Raw genomic sequence first — 19354 nt, forward strand, 5'->3', positions numbered from 1 at the left:
CGGACGCCTCGCACAGGCCGGGCGGCGGCGGAGGCAGGGCTGTGCGCGCCCCGCACGGAGCCCCGCGCACCGAGCCGCCGCGGGGAGGCCCGCAGTCTGCAGTCCGGGCGGCGAGGCGGGGCTGCCGCAGTGACGCCCACGCGGGCCGCGGGCGGGGGGGACGCGGAGCTCGCTCGCTCGCGGGGGCGCACGCACCTGGCGCGGCAGGTGCTGTGGCTGCGGCCCGGGCGCGGCGGCCGCGGATGCTGCAGAGGCCGGGGCCCAGCGCGCAGGGGGCGGAGCGTCGCGGCGGCCACCGCCCCGGGAAGCGCATCTGCGCGGCGGCCGCCACCTGCGCCGCGGGGACCGGCACCGCGGGGACCGGGCGCTCGCGGCTCCGCTGATCCGCCCGCAGAATGGCTCACGCGGCGGCTTCCATCAAGAAAGTGCGGGAGGCCGAGCTGGAGGAGAAGGAGCGGGTCCTGGAGCGGGAGCGCAAGAAGCAGCGGCGGAGCCCGCGGGAGCGCGCGGAGCGCAGGCGGAAGGTAGGAGGCGCGTCCTGACCTTCGCGGCGCGGCCCGGGTCCCCGGTCCCCGGTCCCCGGTCCCCGCCGGTCGGCAGGGCCCCGGCTGGATGCGCGCCGCCGCGGTGGGTCGGCCTGGTCTGCCGCAGCGAGGCCGTGGGTGCCGCCGGCACGTGCCCCCCCTCCACCCCCGGCTTCCCTGGCAACGCAGATGCGCCCCCCTGCACCCCTCCGTTATCTTCATTCAGCCGCGGGGCCCGGGGCTTCGTTCCTGCGGGGATCTGGGCACCCGCCGCGGGAGATGGGGTGCCGGTGGGGGAGGGCCCCCTGTCCGCCCTGCGCCCCCCCCCCCCCCCCCGGGCTCATGGAGCTCGCTGCTGGGGAAGAGCAGCTCATTTTAGTCATTTTCCCCGACGCTGGTCTGTGTGATGCTGCGCTGGGTGCTGGGGCGGGAGCCGTGCCTCTGAGATTTGAACATTTCCATTGCGATCTTTTATCTATTTTTTAATTTTTTGGTTTCCAGCATGCGTCTCAGAATCTCCCTTTTGGGACCATAGCGTTACGTGCCACGACCAGGGTTAGGAGAGACGGGGTGGATGCGGGTCCCCTTTCCGTTCAGCTGTAGAATTATGGCCTCTTTTCAGATACTGTTTTTCTTTCGCTTGGAGATCATCCCACCACTCGGTGGAGCTGGCATTTGCGTGAAGCCGGGGCCTGGCTCGGTGCAGGAGGCTCCCGGTAAAACGCCTGATTAGTGGGTCAGGGCGTCTCTGGGAGGGGCTGCGGGGCATATGGCGCTGGGGGGCGGGAGCGGTGTTTGTGCTCCAGCCGGTGCTGAGCGCTGCTGTCTGGGGTGAGGGACGCGGTCCGGGTGCTCACCCGTCCTCTGCTCAGAGCCTGTGCTCCGTGGGTGCTAACAGGGGGCTCCTTTTCCACCTGGGGGGCGTCTGGGCCCTGCTTTTGGAAAGACACCTGAGGACCCCCATGGAGCTGAGCTCCCACTGACCCCGGACTCAGCGCATTGCCATGCCCACCCCTGAGGGCCCCTGTCGGGCACCAGGCCACACACATGGTGAATTAGCGGGTGCCGCCGGTTACACTGGCTGTCTGACCTCCCCAGGCCTTGCTTCAGGTGCAGTTCTTTCTTGTTTTGTTTTGTGTTGTTAATCTTCACCTGAAGGTATTTTTCCATTGGTTTTTGGAGAGACTGGGAGAGAAAGGGAAAGATGCACAGAGAGAAACATCCATATGAGAGAGACCCATGGATTGGTTGCCTCCTGCACGCGCCCTGACCAGGGCCCGGCTGGGGAGGAGTCTGCAACCCAGCTCCGTGCCCTTGACTGGAATCCAACCTGGGACCCTTCGGTTTGCAGGCCAAGGCTCTGTCCACTGAGCCACACTGGCCAGGGCTGTTTGTTCTTTTCTGTGGCCTCAGAGGTGCCGGGGCCCTTCCCAGGCAGCGGCTCCCTCCTCGCCAGGCCGCGTTCCAGCTCCGATTCTCTCCGTGCCCGCGGCTGCACGCACTCTCCCGGGTTGCACCACCTTCATCTGTGTTTTGCACGCAGCCTGCCACTTCCTGGCCAGGACGCTGTCACGTCCAGCTGTGAGCTAGTGACTTGCGTCCCAAGAGGGCCGGGCACACAGGGGACGCCTCCTGCTCACCCGGCCTGTTTCTCAGATCTGTGCCCTTTTCTGTGCTGCGTGACGACGGAGAACCCACGTCGTGACCATGGGACAGTGCCCGTGGCTCGGTGCCGCATTGCTCTGAATGGTTAATGGTGTGGTCATGTGACAGGGTCCTCCCGGCTTCGTATCTGGATGCTGTCCCTCGGCCAGACCCCCGGGAAACGGGGGATCAGGGCGGATCACGGCGCAGCGACTGCTTGTTCCGGTTTTTACACTCACCTGTGGGTGGTCCTCCCCTCCCACGGCAGAGGCAGGCGCGCTGCGTGGGTGCTCACAGCTCTCGGAGGCTGAGTGTGGGGCTGGCTCTCAGCGGAATCTGGTTTATTTTCTAGATTCACATCCCCCCCCCCCCCCACACACACACGGCCACGGAGCCAGCTCTGAAATGTGGTCTGAGAGAAGAAAAAGGCGTCATCATTCCCTAAGGCAGATGGTGAGGAAATGGACACGGATGGTGGATGGTGGTGGGTTAGCGGCTCCCTGAGCTCCCTCCCAGAAAGTGACCGAAGATTATTGTGCTGTGTTTCCTGGTGCCATTTGCTACCCATGGGCCACCTCAGCCGTGCAGACACTGTCCATCACGTAACATACACGCTCATCCTTAACGTGTCCTTCAGATGAGCCCGCTTACGCCCCAAATTCAGGTAGGCCTGGCCTGCCCGCTGTGGATAAAAGCCGGCTGTAAAGCTTAAAAAAATAAACCAAGAGGCTGATTTTGAAGAGCTTTTTCACTCAAGTGAAAATTATTGCGTGTTGAAAACAAGTCAGTGAAGTAGCCTCATATTTGGGTTTATTTTTCATATTCTTGTGTGGGCTTCCTGTTAATTAGAAATAGATCTTTGCATGATGATTTTGTGCTCCGTGACACGTTTTAAAATCAATTTTAATTCTTTGTGAACTTGAAACATGCTGCGAGCGAGGCTGCAGTCCCCCTGCCCAGTCCTCCCGGCCGTGGTCTTTAAAGGCCACATTCACGTCCTGCGGGACCTGCTTTCAGTCGCACGAGAAGCGGACTGGATCGCGGGGTAACGCGTCCCGGCTTCTCTGGGCCACGTGTTGGACAGCTGACGTCGAACTAGACGAGAACCAATGTGTGCTGTGTCTGTGTCCTGCTCCTCGAGCTGGAGTAGCAGTAAGCTGTGCGCAAATGGTCCACGGTGCAGGTGCGTTGAAACGAACGAATTTAGTGTTTATTTGCTTAAACGAGTACATCGGCGTTTTAGCTTTTTATACGGAGAAGAGGATGTTATTAGCTGACATTTATTTGAGTCATTTCTTTTTACGTCCACATAGCTCGTGTCCAGGCTGGGGTCTAAGAGTGTAGGCTTGAGGAGGGTGCTGGAAGGAACGATTAAGTTCCTCACACTTGTGAGACGCAGTCCTAAAGAGAGCTTTCAGGTAAAATGTTCTTTCCACAACCACACACTATTTCTCAACTGTCCTTTTTTTTTTAATTTGGGAAATAAATTATTTTCAGGGGCTGGTTAAACACACACACACACACACACACACACACACACACACACTCCCATCCTTGAAAGCAAAGCATATCTACACTAATAAAAGGGTAATATGCTAATTAGACCTGGTCGACCAGCCATCTTCCGATGTCCAACTTCCTTCCGGACAAAGCCATGGTGGTGGGGGCCAAGGCAGAGGCAGTTGGGGGCAAGATCAGGCCAACAGGGGAGGGCAGTTGGGAGCAAAATCAGGCAGGCAGGGGAGGGCAGTTGGGGGCAAGATCAGGCAGGCAGGGGAGGGCAGTTGGGAGCGAGATCAGGCAGGCAGGCAGAGGGGTTAGGGGCAATCAGGCAGGCAGGCGAGTGGTTAGGAGCCAATCGTCCCGGATTGCAAGAGGGATGTCCGACTGCCGGTTTAGGCCCGATCCCACAGGGGTCCCAGATTGGAGAGGGTGCAGGCCGGGCTGAGGAACCCCCCCCCTCCGTGCACGAATTTTGTGCACCGGGCCTCTAGTCTTTAGATAATCTTCCTCATGTAAACAAAATGATTGGTTATTTTCAAATAAATAGGTATGTTCTCCATTTCTCAGCACGGGCAACCCCTTTTCCAAGACATCGTCATGCCTGCCACACGCAGTGGCACTATCCCACGTCAGAGGCCATGTGCGTGCCTGGTCCTTAGGACCCTGATGCTGAAGAAACCCTTCCCGTGACTTTACTTTGTCCGATGACAAAGCCCGGGCTTCTACTCCCCGTGAAAAGCTGACGATTTATTTGTCAGGTGTCAGGGTGGCCCTGTGTCCACCATGACTCCATCCGGGGAACAGCCTGCCGTCACCCGCGGTGGAACGTGCTGAGTCAGATGGGGCAGAGCTGGGCTGGGAACCCAGGCTCCAACCTACACAGAAGGTAGGGCCTCGTCACTCAGCACTCCGTCTGCTGAGGCCTCACTCTCTGCACCTCCAACTGCTTCCTACGACGAAGAGAATCTAATTAGTGTGAGAATACGTCAGAGGACTTATCTGAGGGGAAACTACATACATTCAAGGTGGTGATTCTGTTGTAACGGCACCAAAATACCTATGAGATTTCTTAGAAAATGAGCCATGAGAAGTCCACGTTGGCTTCTTAAATGCAGCCGTTGCCGTCAATGACGGGCTGTGATTTTATCATCGTTCTTTCCAATTTTTTTTTTTTTAAATTAGGGCTTTAAAATGTGTCTGCATATCTGCATGTATGCAGCCGGCACGGAAAGGTGGTTTTGCGTGGAATAAAGCGGAGAATTAAAGCAAACTTTCAAGTCCTTTCCATTGATTGTTGTAGAGAAAGGTTCTGATCAGCTCTTTGCTTTTGTTTTTATGGATATTACTAGAGGCCCGGTGCACAAAAATATGTGCACTCGGGGCGGGAGGGGGAGTCCCTCAGCCCAGCCTGTGCCCTCTTGCAATCTGGGACCCCTCGGGGGGATGTCCACCTGCTGGCCTAGGCCTGCTCCCCGGGAGATCAGGCCTAAGCTGGCAATCAGACATCCCTCTGGCAGCCCAGCAGCCCTTGGGGGATGTCCACTTGCCAGCGGGGAGCAGGCCTAAACTGCAGTCGGACATCCTTAGTGCTGCTGAGGAGGCGGGAGAGGCTCCCACCACCACCGCTGTACTGGCAGCCGTCAGCCTGGCTTGTGGCTGAGCAGAGCTCCCCCATGTGGGAGTGCACTGACCACCAGGGGGCAGCTCCTGCATTGAGCGTCTGCCCCCTAGTGGTCAGTGTGTGTCATAGTGACCAGTCATTCCCAGTTGTTCTGCTGTTAGGGTCAATTTGCATATTACCCTTTTATTATATCGGATTATTATTTTGGAGGGATTAAGGCTTATCATTTCGAGGACATCTTTGGGAGGCCCTCCTGCCCCCATATTTTCCTGGTCTCTTTGCTTATTAAACTGATGACAATGAGAATACTTATTGAATATATATAATGGATTTATCACCAAGTTGCAAGGGGACATGAGAGATGACGATTTATTTTAAATCCTCACATGAGGATATGCTTTTATTGATTTAAGAGAAAGAGGAAGGGGAATTGGAGGAGAGAGAGACAGACAGACAGACAGACATTGACTGATTACCTCCCATACGCGCCCCAAACAGGGCTCAAACCTGCAACCTGGGCACATGCCCTGTCTGGAATTGAACCCACCACCTTTTGGTGTACAGCGCGATGCTCCAACCAAGAGCCCCCAGGGGCGAGGGCCGATGTGCAGACTTTTAAAAAAGGTGATGATGGTGGCACCCTTTTGAAAACGGAAGGAAGTCTTATTTTCAGGGATGGAGAGGCATGTACTGTGTACGCGTGGAATTGTGTTAAAGAATGAGTGGGAAATAGAGAGATGGTGCAGTCCTGGCCATGCCCACGTTGCCTGGTGGCCTGTGGGTGTCCCGTCGGGTGGAAGGAGCGTGGGCAGCCCGGTGTCCGTCCATCTGTCCGTCCATCCGTCTGTCCTGCCCGGAGTTTCTGAGTGCTCGGCAGCCTGATTCTGAAAGGAGCTCATGCCAGGCTGTCAGCCCAGAACACGCACACAGATTTCTGGGCAGCAGACCAAGTGGTGTCATCGGAAATACCACTCAGAACAGAACGGGTCGGCCTGCGTGACGCACGGCCTTCCAGAACCCTCCATGTGGAAAATCCCAGGAACGTTTTGGGAGCATCCAGTTGTCTGTCTGGAGCTTCCTGTCACCCCGTCCACGTGGGAGCGCTTCCAGAGCCCACGGGCACGGGCAGGCCTGGGCGCTGCCCTCGGTCGGACACGGGCCCTCCTGTCCCAGTGGCCACTGTACGTGGAGATTTCTGCGTTGTGTTGGTTTGCTTTCCCACTTGAGCAGAAATAAAAGGTTCCCACACATCTGTTTCCATGTGGAGGCTGCCATAGAAACATGATCTTTAAATTTTGTTATATATGTATTTTTATTGATTTCAGAGAGGAAGGGAGAGTGAGAGAGAGAGAGATAGAAGCATCTATGATGAGAGAGACTCATGGATTGGCTGCCTCCTGCACGCCCCACCCTGGGGATCAATCCTGCCACCCGGACCTGTGCCCTGACCTGGAATCGAACCCGAGACCCTTCAGTTTGCAGGCCGGCGCCCTATCCACTGAGCCACACCGGCCAGGGCAGAAATCATGATTTTTAAAAAACCCATTTTATTCTTCTTACACACTCCCTTCTGTGTCCTTTCAGCTCAACTCACAAACCCTGTCTTGGCACCAGAAACATTTTATACAAGCAGCTTGCCCTGTCAAGGGCACCCTGCCGGGGCAGTACGTCTGAGCTTTTATTAGGTTTTGATGATGAAGACGTTCTTTCGACCACTGAGCGGGGGACTAGTGATTAGCTTAGGGGACAGGCCGTCCAGTGGGTGGGGCTGACGCCCAAATAGTCCCACGCACGTGGCCTGAGGTGGGTGTTTAAGGAGACTGTTCAAAGGCAAGTAGGATCTTAATCTTAAAAGCTACGATGGAGTGTATTTATTTTCGGAGTCTAAAATCTCTAAACACAACTCAGTGTGAATTTTTCCCTCCTTTTGTTATATTAACCTGAGTTCATAGAAATGTTTTAATCTTTAAAAATCAGAAGTAGCCCTAACCGGATTGGCTCAGCGGATGGAGCGTCAGCCTGCAGACTGAAGGGTCCCGGGTTCGATTCCGGTCAAGGGCATGTGCCTTGGTTGCGGGCACATCCCCAGTAGGGGGTGTGCAGGAGGCAGCTGATCGATGTTTCTAACTCTATCCCTCTCCCTTCCTCTCTGTAAAAAATCAATAAAAAATATTTTTTAAAAATCAAAAGTAATTCGTTAGTTACCTTTATGATCAAATTTTAACTGGATTAGTCACCTTATGCATCACTTGGGTAAAAAATAATACTATTTACAGCCCATTGTGACATCATGAAGAATACGGAAAATGTTTTGTTGAAGTCCTGTAGGAATCAGTAAAAACACGAGGAAATTAAGAACTCTACTCACACCATATTTAATGCTCTTTTTGTGTTTCTATTTTTCCACGATGTCCCCCTCTTTCATTTGTATTTCTCACAATGATTTCTTCTTGACAAGGAATACTCGCTTTTCCGTAGGGATGGACACTGTCTATTAAGAGAGAGAAGAGAACATGAAACACTTCCGGAATTTTGGAGTTCTGCCCGAACGGCTGGTGGGACCATCAGCTCTTTGACCGTGATCCTTTCGCTTGAGATCTGACGTCTGATTTTATTTTATTTTATTTTAAAACATATTTTATTGATTTCAGAGAGGCAGGGAGAGGGAGAGAGAGATAGAAACATCAATGATGAGAGAGAGTCATTGATCGACTGCCTCCTGCACGCCACCTTCTGGGGATCGAGCCCGCAACCCAGGCATGTGCCCTTGACCGGAATCGAACCTGGAACTCTTCAGTCTGCAGTCCAACGCTCTATCCATTGAGCCAAACCAGCTAGGGCTGACCTGTGATTTTAAATGTTCTTTCATGGAAAATCTCATCAGCCCATTCATAGTATCAGAATCCTGGGGTACACAGGTCGGAATCCTGGGGTGCACAGGAGAAAAGGAGACTGGAATCTATCTCTCCATTGTCTGTCTTGATTTATTTTATCTTATTTAAAAACTAGAGGCCCGGTGCACGAATTTGTGCACCAGTGGGGTCCCTGAGCCTGGCCTGCGGGGATTGGGCCAAAACTGGCTCTCCGACATCCCCCGAGGGGTCCCAGATTGTGAGAGGCCGTAGGCCAGACCAAGGGACACCACGGGTGCACCATCAGGGCCAGGGAGGGACACGGGAAGTTGGCCAGCCGAGGAGGGACCGCAGGAGGGCTCCAGGGTGTGTCCAGCCTGTCTTGCTTAGTCCCGATTGGCCGGACCCCAGCAGCAAGCTAACCTACTGGTCACAGCATCTGTCCCCTGGTGGTCAGTGCATGTCATAGCGAGCGGTTGAGCAGCCTTAGCATATCATTAGCATATTGCACTTGGATTGGTTGAACAGCTGACCGGATGACCGGACACTTAGCATATTAGGCTTTTATTATATAGGATTTTTTACATTGTAGCTGACATACAATCATATTATTTTCAGGTGTAGAACACAGTGAGTCAGCATTCATGCACCTCACCATGTGGTCCCCACACTAAGTCTGTGGCCGTCTGTCACGTGCACAGCTAGTACCATATTGTTGACTCTCTTTCCTGTGCTGGGCTCTATATCCCTGGACGTATTTTACACCTGAAGTTCATACTTTTCAGTCCCTTCCCCTTTTCTGCCCGCCCCGCCCCCTCCCATCAGTGTGTTCTCTGTGTCTGTGAGTTTGTTTCTGATTTGTTGGTTCCTTCATTTTGTTCATTAGAGTCCACACGTAAGTGAGATCCCACTTTTGTCTTTCCCCGTGTTCCTCATTCCGCTCAGCATGATGCCCGCCAGGCCCATCCCTGTCGTCACAGCGATAAGATTTCATTCTTTTTTATGGCCGATCTTCCCCCGTATACACGCACCCCCAGGCCTTCGCCCCGTTGTTGTCTGTCGGTGGGCACTCAGTTGCATCTGCCTTGTGAATAACGCTGCAGTGAGCATAGAGGTGCACGCACCTTTTCGAATTAGTGACTTCTTTTCCTTGGATAAATACCAGAGATGGGATTGCTGGGTCATGTGGTAGCTCTATTTTTAATTTTTTGAGGAAACGCCATACTGTTCTCCACAGTGGCTGTGCCAGTCTGCATTCCCCCCAGCAGTGCATGAGGGCTCCCTTTTCTCCGCATCCTCACCAGCACTTGTCGTTTGTTGATTTATTGATGGCAGCCATTCTGACAGGTGTCAGGTGGGACCTCATTGGGGTTTGATTGTGTTTCCCTGGTGATTAGCGATGATGAGCATCTTTTCGTGTGTGTGTGTGAGGGGGGGAAGGGGGGACCATCTGTGTGTCTTCCTTGGAGAAAAGTCCATTCAAGCTCTGCCCATTTTGAGTTTGGGTTGTTTTAATTGTTTACTTTTGATACTGAGTTGTGTGACTTCCTTATGCAGTTTGGATATTAACCTCTTATTGGATGTGTCGTTGGCTAACGTCTTCCCTCATCCTGTAAGTGGTCTTTTGCTTTGTTAATGGTTTCCTTCGCTGCGCAGAGCTGTTTCGTTCACTGCAATCCCACGTGTTTACTCTTGCTGCCTTGGCATGAGGAGAACTCTCCGGAAGCATATTGAGACCGACGTCAGAGTTTACACCTGGGTTTTCTTCTAGGAGTTTTGTGGTCCCAGGTCTTACATTTAAGTGTTTAACCCATTTTGAGCTTATTTTCACAGAAGGTGTAAGCGAAGAGCCCAGTGTTGTTTTTTCATGCATCTGCCCCGTTTTCCCAGCACCATTTATTAAGAGACTGTCTTGTCCCCGCTGTATGTTCTTGCCTCCGTTGTCAGGTTACTTGGCCACACAGGCCTGGGTTTACTGGGCTCTCTATTCTGGTGCGTTCATCTATGTGTTTATAACTATACTAGAGGCTCGGTGCATGAATTCGTGCACGGGTGGGGTCCCTCGGGCTGGTGATTGAGGCCTTTTGGGGGGCTGGCCTGCAAGGGGGAGGGACCACGGGAGGTTGGCCAGCCGGGCCCCCCATCGGGGCCAATTAGGGGGGCTGGGCAGGTGGAGGGGGGCCATGGGAGGCTGGCCAGCCAGGGGGAAGGGGCCATGAGAAGTTGGCCAGCTAGGGGGAGGGGCAGTGGGAGGCTGGCCAGCTGGGGGGGAGGGGCCACAGGAGTTGGCCAGCTGGGGGTAGGGGACATGAGAGGTGGGCTGTGGGAGTGCATGACCACCAGAGGGCAGCTCCTGCGTTGAGCTTCTGCCCCCTGGTGGTCTGTGTGCATCATAGCAACTGGTCGACTGGTCGTTCTGGTTGTTCAGTTATAACGGTCGCTTATGCTTTTATATATGTGGATTTTTTTTAAAGCCTCCGGTGATCCCACCAGAATTGGAGGACACCGGAGTAAATGCTTCCACTCCCACCAGCCCCTGTGCCCCGTCTTTGCTGTTGGCGCCAACAGCAGATCGACCGCTAATGATGGTTATGACCCTCAGCTGCCGTGGAGAACATTTCCCGTGTGCAACTAAGAGACACTCCAGCGACACTGGAACGTTAACGAGGCTAATTGGTCCACTTATAGCAATAACTTCTGAGCAGGGAGAGGGGGAGAGGGGTGTCGGGGAGACGCTCTGAGGCTTCGTGGTCTGCGCCTGACTCTTCTGCCCCGATGGGATGATCTTCAGGAGTGAGGCGTGTCTGAGCCCCGGGTCACTGGGCTCAGAGGGTCGCGAGGAGCCTCCAAGCTCAGTCCTGGGAGGAAAGCCACCAGGTTGTGGTTCACGGTCTGCTCTGTGTTGGGATCCACTCCTGGGATGGAACGGGTAGCTGAGCTGCCTGGCGGCCTCGAGCCTTTGGAGATGTGGGCAGGCGGGAGCTCCTCGCACAGGCCAACAGCCACGTTGGTTATCCCGGCTCGGGTAGAAGTCTCTGTATCTTTTCAGGGTTTGATAAGATGGCGTGGATGTCGGTGAGGAAGAAGCAACGAGCAGCTCACCGAGGAATTGTCTCCCCCAATTCGCCAGATGTTCCCGTCCCAAGCCTCTAGCTCGCCACTGCCTACGGAGCCCGGGGTTTCGTGTGTCTGTTTTGTCTTTCGCATGAATATTTTCCTGGCTGCTCCCTCACGCCCTCCCCGGCTCACGCAGCCCTCACGGCAGCCGTAAGGGCGTCCCCACGGGTCGCATGGGATTCTGGGACCCTCGGGGCACCTGCTCCACCCATCCCTCACTTCCCGGTCGCCTTCCCCAGGGGAGGGTCGCTGTGGTGCGACGGAGCCTTTCTCCGGAGACGCCCCTTCCTTGCGCATCGTCGCTGCACTGCTCGTACCACAGGGCAGCGCGGGAGGAAGCAGTGCCTGTGGCATCAGGGAGGAGAAGGTCACGGGGACAGTTACAGACACACTAACTTGTCGGGACTTGGGGAGGAGTGATAGTGCTGTTCCCATTCATAGATGTTTCTTGGCTTTGTGTATGCACTAGTGACCCGGTGCATGGATTCGTGCACATTGAGAGGAAATTCATTAGAAGGTGGCTAGTGGGGTGGGACTGGGCGAGAGGGGCCAGACACGCCCTGGAGCCAACCTCCCGCAGTCTCTCCCCGGCCAGCCACACCTGGGGCGGTGCCGTGGCCGAAAGGGCATCTGCAGAGTGAGCAGGGCCCCTCCGGCAGGTGGGGTCCCTCGGCCTGGCCTGTGGGGATCGGGCTGAAACCGGCTCTCCGACATCCCCCGAGGGTCCTGGAGTGAGAGGGCACTCTGCAAAGTTGCTGCTTACAGGGTGTGGCACGCCAACGCAAGTGTGCCGTCAACCAGATTCAGGGCCGACAGAGCCCCGGCAACAACATACCCGCGGCCGAAGGTGGAATCCTGCGACCCTGAGAGGAATAGGGCTCCCTCCTCTCTGGTTTCAGGGTGCGTCACCTGAGAATGGCCACTGCCAAGTCACTGCAGCTCGGCAGCTCCTGCGTTGAGCGTCTGCCCCCTGGTGGTCAGTGTGCGTCATAGCGACCGGTCAGATGGGCGGAGGGACACTTAGCACATTAGCCTTTTATATATACAGGTTTTGCACAAAGACCTGATCCTTGCCAATTTTAACTCCTTTATCATTGGCTCCGAAAAAGGCCACATTGAGACTGGCAGTGGCCTCTCTTTTTGTGTCTCGGTGTGGATAACGGCGGCTTTTCCAAACGTCTGTTTTTCCAAGGAGCTATTTAACCTCGAGGTTAAATTTCAAAACGTACGTCGACGCCACAAACACGAACGCACAGAATTCGCTTTCGTTTTGTTATTTCGCAGTCAGGTCCAGCGTTACCTTTGCCCTGGGGCCCGTTTGGCCGCCCACCTTCCCGGCCGCTCCGCCCGAGGCGGGTGGACGTGGGTTTGGTTGTGAAGAACAGGCAGCGAAGCAGAGGGCACAGGCTCACCTAATTCGTGACATTTACACACAGTCACCCAGCGCTTCTGACGCCCCAAACACAAGCTCCCGAGACCCGGGGTTCATCTCAGGCAGGAGCTGTGGCCGGACCGCGCCGTTCTGCCTGTGAGACGCCGGCCGAGGCCGTGCGAGCTGGCGGAGCTGCTGGTCGGCGTGATCTGCACTGTCCCTGCTTCTCTTCACCTCCGTAAGCGCCCGAGGCAGGTCCGCGGCGTCTCCACGTTTCCCTGCGTTTACTGTGGCTGTTCCTGAGCGGCCACGGGGGCACCTCCGTGCAGGGGATGGGCCGCTCACAGACAGCGACGGTACCTGGAACCGGGCCGTTCCGTTGGACTTGGGGTTGTCTGTGTTGACAACATGATGCAGGTTGTCCTCAGGAGGCCTTGTGCCCGCACGCGTGTACCTGGCGGGAGGAATGGGGGGGAGAGGCTCGCTGCGGGGAGTTGGGACGTTCCGGGAGATGCTGAGGCCAGGCGTGTGCCCCGACCGGGAATTGAACCCTGACCTCCTGGTTCATAGATCAGCGCCTGACCACTGAGCCATGCTGGCCGGGCCCCTTATTTTCCACGAAGTCCTCTGTGTCCCACTCACACCAGGACTCACAGCCCACAGAGACCCCGAGTGTCTGTCACTTTGCAGATTGCTGGGGGGGGGGGGGCGGACAAACAGGAGGCTGCACTTCCTCCCAGTGTTTCCCTGTAAAGGAACCCCAGCCCCTCGCACTCGGTCCCTGCGCAGCGGGGTGACACGCAGCCTGAGGCTTCGGGGAGGGGGTCCTCCTCTAACTGGGCCAGGTGCCGCATTAAACTGTGTCACACCCGCAAGCGACTGGGACCCATGAGGTGTAAGTGGGGCAGGTCACCTGGAGAGAGAAACGCCTGTGAGGGTGGAGAGTGCGCGGTGGGGAGACGGGTGGGCACTGGGCGGGCGTGGGGGTGTGTGGGTGGGGAGACGGGTGGGTGCTGGGTGGGCGCTGGGCAGACGTGGGAGTATGCGCGGTGGGGAGACGGGGGGGGGGCGGGTGGAGGGGCGCTGGGCGGGCACGGGAGTGTGTGGGTGGGGAGACTGGTGGGTGCTGGGCGGGCGTGGGAGTGTGGGTGGGGAGACCGGTGGGTGCTGGGCGGGCACGGGAGTGTGCGCGGTGGGAGGGTGGTGTGGGGGCAGCGCGAGCTGTCGGGCAGGGACCCAGGCGCGGTGACTGGCCGGGGCCGAGGCCACTCTGACCACAGACACGGTCCCATCTCGGAGGGCCTTGCGCAGCGTGAGCCGCGCTGACCGCCCACCGCGGGCAGCATTTCGGGAGCCCGGCTGCGCCCTCGGAGGCTGCGCTGGCGGCGGGGGCTTCGTGGGGCGACGAGATGAGAAGCCTCTGCCCCCAGAGGGAGCTTGCGGGCGCCGCCCCCGTGGTCACCGTGGCTGCGGTCGGCCTTCTGCCTGCGCCCTCTGAGGCTGGGTTCCTAGCGGGGCTGGGGGTGGACGGGGGGGCTCAGGAAGCAGCTTAGTCCCCCACCCGCTGGTCTTCGAACTTCTGAGAAACACGATGGAGCAAGAAACCCAGACGGTCAGGCCTCCTGTTCGCCTGCGTCCCCTGGGGGCAGCCAGAGCCCTTGTAGGTCCTCCGTGTTTACTCTCTTCGCTCCTGTGCTGGGTGAGGGGCATTTCCCGCCCGCCATCCCTCCTGCTTCCCGCCAGTGCGGAGCCACAGGTCACGGCACGTGGCCCGGTGAGGACTTTTGACGGAGTGAAAACATGTCGTTTCTCTCTGGGTGGGTAGCGACGGCTCGTGTCCCGGGAGAAGCCCACAGGAGAGACCCGACCGGCCGGCTGTGCTGGGCTTTCATCCCGCTGGGCGAGGGGTGCGGGGCGGGTGGGCAACACCCAGGGACACCGAGGAGTCGGATAGCAGGGCCCGGAGAGCCTGCAGGGGGAGGAGGGCTCGCAGAGCAAAATTCAGAGGCCGTGGCAGGCTCTGTGATGATGTGGGACTGGGCGGAGGTGGGGATTGAGGTCATGGGCGCAGGCAGTAATCCGCAGTGATCCCAGAGGTCCGCTCGGATTAGAGGAGCCGCACAGGGAACTGGGGCAGGAGGGGGGCCGGCCCTCACCTGGGGGCGGGGGCGGGGGAGTGGGATGCAGGAGAGGGACTTGCTGGTGCATTTCAGCGACGTGACACGATGGTGGTGCCATGGGCAGAAGCGGACGTCTCAGGCGTGAACGCCTTCTCTCCCGTGTGTCCCTGCCCCTGCCCCTGCCCAGCATCCTGCTGGCTCCTCCGCCTTCTGATCCGCTCCTCACCTGGGGTTTTCTTCCCGTGAACCGGGGTTAATGATAATTAACTCTGATAACTAACAATTAGATACCGCAGAGGAGGTGTATGAATGAAACCATGTGTGGCCAGCCAGTGCGGCTCACTGGTTGGGCATCGACCTAGGAACCAGGAGGTCACGGTTTGATTCCCAATCAGGGCACATGCCCCGGTGTGGGCTCGATCCCCAGTGTGGGGCGTGCAGGAGGCAGCCGATCCATGATTCTCTCTCATCATGGACGTTCCTATCTCTCTCGCCCTCTCCTTTCCTCTCTGAAACCAATAAAAACATCTATAATAATAAAAGTGTAATATGCTAATTAGACCAGATGTCTTTCCGGATGACCTTCCGGACGTCCTTCTGGATGAAGCTGGGGCTGCGAGGGAAGCTCAGGTCCTGGGTGTCAGAGGGAAGCCGGTGCCGGCAGCTGGGGGAGGGAAGGCCTACTCTTGCATGAATTTCGTGCACCGGGCCTCTAGTCCCATATGATAAAGAGGTAATATGCAAATTAACCCTCATGCTCTCACAAGGTCGCTGCCTACAAGCAGGCCAGCAAGGGGGGCAGTTAGGGGTGACCAGGCAGGCAGACAGGTGAGCGATTAGGAGCCAGTGGTCCAGGATTGTGAGAGGGATGTCCAACTGCCGGTTTTGGCATTGGGATCAGGCCTAAACCGGCTGTCGGACATCCCCCGAGGGGTCCCGGATTGGAGAGGGTGCAGGCTGGGCTGAGGGGATCCCCCCTCCCGTGCATGAATTTCGTGCACCGGGCCTCTAGTATGTATATAAAAAAATAAAACGAAATCATGTTTGAAAGCACCACGCACATGAAAATATTAGTGATTGCGCCGCCAGATTCCTCTCTTTTGATGTGGGAAGAAGGAAAGGAAATCTACTACCTACTCGCAGGTTTGGACACGTCGGAGCTCATTGTCTGTGGCAGGCAGGCTGGGAGGAGCGAAGAAGAAAGTGCTGAGAAAGACGGAGTGGCAACCTGAAGGCACTCCATGACCTCCTACAGAGAAGTCGGATCGACAGAATAAAAAGGAAAGAACGCCCAGGCCAGTGTTGCTCAGTGGTTGGTGCATCTGCCTGTGGACTAGAGGGTCGTGGGTTCGATTTCTGGTCAAGGGCACGTACGTGGTTTGCAGCGTCCCCAGCCCCAGTAGGGGTGCATGCGGAGACAACCAATCGATGTGTCTCTCTCACGTCAATGTTTCTCTCACTCCCTTCCCACACCCCTCCTCCCTCCTCCCTCCTCCCTCCTCCCTCCTCCCTCCTCCCTACTCTCTCTAGAAATCAATGGGAAAAATATCCACGGGAGAGGATTAACATTTTTTTAAATGAAAGGAACGAATTATAACTCATAGAATAAAGTGGATACGTAGGGGTCCATCGTAACAGAAATAAATATCGGATAAAGGAATGAACAGGAAGGGAGGATTCCAGTGGACAGCTCAGCTGTCAAAAGCCCTCCGAGGGAGCCGCTTTCGCCGCAGAATTCGGTAAAAATGAACGGGCGGCGTCTGAGTCTTCGTAGGGAGGAAACCCCGGGAGACACCAGGACCAGGCGGAGTTTCAAGTAACTTCGCTCTCTCTCCCGGACACACTCGGAAACGGAGGCTGCACTGTGAGGTCTTTAATGGTTTACTTTAAAGATACGGTGGAGTTATAAACGCAGGACAGTTGTCCTGGTGTTCTGCTTGGAGTGCATTTCCGTAGGTTTGTACGTAAATTAATGTTTACAGAGAAGGCGCCTGGGGGAGCTGCTGGCAGAGCAGGACTTGCTCACGAAGGCGGCACCTCTCCACGTATCCGGCGTGGATGCTGTGGGCACCGAGGCAATAACCCCACGTTTTCACTTTATTCCTGCTCACGTTCGTGGTACAAGGGTGACTTACAAGGGTAGAGGCGTATTTATTTATTTGGTGACGTCACACGCGTGACATGTCAAACAGCGACAAGGTGCGCGGAGACGTTCCCCGTCCTCCTGGTGTGCGGAGTCGCGAGGTTACAGCGTTTGCGTGGCGTGGGGACGGGCTCCCGGCTCCTCCTCGGTCGGTAACTGACACCCCACGGATCTGGGGGAACCCGGACGCCGCCCGGCTTCTGTTTCAGGGCCGACGACCGGTGACGGCTGTTGTGTCCACGGGGCGTGAGAGTAACTTCCTCTTTCACTCGCCACACCTGACCCTCCAAGGTGCTCAGGGGAGCGGCTGCCCGTGGACGGCTAGTGAATCACGGCCGGCCCTCCCCGAACCCCACTCGTCCCTGGTTTAATGGCTGCGAGCGTGCGGCCCTCGTCAGCCCCCCCCCCCCCCCGCCCCCCGCCCAGAGCTGGTTTGGGGAAGTGTGTGGGGCGTGTGCTACAATTCTCAGAAAAGCCTTATTCCCAGTGTTAGGTGTTTTGATAATGTCTCTTTACTCTTTCTCCCTTGCATTTTCAATATGTTAAAGTTGCAGCTCTATTGCACTGTTCCTTCAAATGGCCATTTTCCCAGACTTAACAGAGGCGAGGGCCTTTTCTGTAGTACGTGAAGCTGAAAACAGATTGGATAAGTGAACAGCATGGGCCCGGCCGGCTCAGGGGTTGAGTGTCGACCTAGGAACCAGGAGGTCCGGGTTTGATTCCCGGTCGGGGCACATGCCCGGGCTGTGGTCTCCAGCCCCAGTGTGGGGCGTGCAGGAGGCAGCCGATCCATGATTCTCTCTCATCATTGATGTTTCTTTCTCCCCCTCCCTTCCGCTCTGGAATCAATAAATATATTTTTAAAAAGAGAGCATGGGAATTCAGAGTATAGGATCGTTCCGCCCAGGACTCTCTGCCACTGCAGCCGGTGCCCGACCGCACTGGCCCACGGGTGGGGGGGCAGCATTCAGGAGGCCTCAGAGCTGGTCCCCGTGGCAGGGGGTCGTCCCGGCGCAGGGCACGGTCACACGATGACAGTCACACTGGGTTTGTGGGCGCCGGGCAGTGCCAGCGCCTTTAGCCCTTGGGAGTCCAGCAAAGACATATTCTTGGCCAGTGTGACCCCCGCCCCCCCCCCGCCACCCCAAATGCTGACTGTGGGGCGGAGAGAGCGTCAGTTTGGGGAAGGAAATGTACGGGCATACCTGACAGGGTGGCCACCGCCTCGCCCTGCAGCCCACCAGCCCGAGTGGCCCCCAGGGCAGCCACAGGAGTAAGCCTGGAAGTGACGCCCCAGGAGGAGATGGAGGTTATGCTGTGGGGCGACTTAGGGATTGGGGGTCCCTGGGTGTAGGTGACGGGACTTGCTCCCGGATGGTGGGTGAGTCAGACAGGGGAGCGAGAGGACCTCTTTCTGAAGGTGACCCTGTCCTGAAATTAGGGACGAAGGAGGCAGCGCCTGGGGCGTCGGGTCCGCCGGGCACCTGGGACCAAGGCGGCGACGCGGGAGGACTTGTGGGCTCTGTGGTGGCTTGTTGCGATGATTGCTTCTCCCGATGGGGCCGCTGTTTCAACCTCATTTTCAGGTGAGGAAATGAGGCTTAGAAAGACGAATCCGTTCGTCCCCAAACCTCCCAGCAAAGAAATGCCTCTGCTGACAGACAGACAGACAGACCCGACGTCGGACTCTGAAGCCCACGGTGTCCCTCCGCCCGGGCTGGGTGCCTGCTGCCCAGCGTCTGGCTTGGAAGGACTTTGCAGGAGACGTAAGCAGGTGACAGGCCGTTCGGGACCGCCCGGTCCGCAGGGAGCAGGAGCGCAGCCGAGGGAGCGGTCCGGCCGGCTCTGCGCTCCTGAGCTAACGTCTCAGTCCTCAGTCCCTGTGGCTGTGGCACTGGTTTCTCATTCGTATGTGACAACTCACCAGGCGACGGGGCCGTTCGGACACACTTCGTCCTATTTGACCAACAACATGGGCCACGTTCTTGGTGGACTGAGGAGAGTATCGCCATTTCATTTCATCCTAAATTCTTCCTAAAAGAAGAGCCCGCACAGCGACGGGCTCATGTCTCCGCCGCCACGGCACAGGCAGACGTGGTGGGAACCCTCTCCTCGCACAGACGGAGGAAGGTGGAGAGGGGAGAGGGGGGAAGAGGGAGGGGGAAGGGGAGGAGGGAGGGAGGAAGCTGGAGGCCTTGGCCTGCACATCTCCATCGTCCCCTGTGACACCTGAGGGAAAGGGGCTGAGATTCAGGATCGTGTCCTGATGGTGCACAGCATTCTGACAGTTCAGGATCAGGGCCCCCAGGGAGGGGGGACCGAGGAGACATAGTGGGGTTCACCCTGCAGCAGGGTCCCCGTAATAAGATCCCAGGAAGGAGTCGGGATGGAGAGCATTACCAGCTCCTCCAGGCACCGGGACCCCCAAACACCCAACGTAGCATCAGAGCAGGTGAGT

General features: G+C 56.9%; 1 protein-coding gene across 8 annotated transcripts in view; it reads left to right on the top strand.

The window, feature by feature from the left end:
• The window catches only part of ANK2 (ankyrin 2), a 362059-nt gene that overhangs the window by 181589 nt on the left and 161116 nt on the right, over positions 1-19354 (top strand). For 2 of the 8 annotated variants that reach the window (XM_059695506.1, XM_059695512.1), the window contains exon 1: positions 303-524. The exons of 2 other annotated variants lie outside the window; for them this stretch is intronic. In XM_059695506.1, coding sequence (XP_059551489.1) covers positions 396-524 — 129 coding nt within the window. In that variant the 5' untranslated portion in view covers positions 303-395. Of the gene's footprint in view, positions 1-302; positions 525-19354 lie in introns of those variants that run through there. 4 more of the 8 variants (XM_059695543.1, XM_059695533.1, XM_059695542.1 and 1 more) reach the window with 2 other exon arrangements.

Source organism: Myotis daubentonii, chromosome 5 (genome assembly GCF_963259705.1).
Source record: "Myotis daubentonii chromosome 5, mMyoDau2.1, whole genome shotgun sequence".
Lineage (NCBI taxonomy): Eukaryota > Metazoa > Chordata > Mammalia > Chiroptera > Vespertilionidae > Myotis > Myotis daubentonii.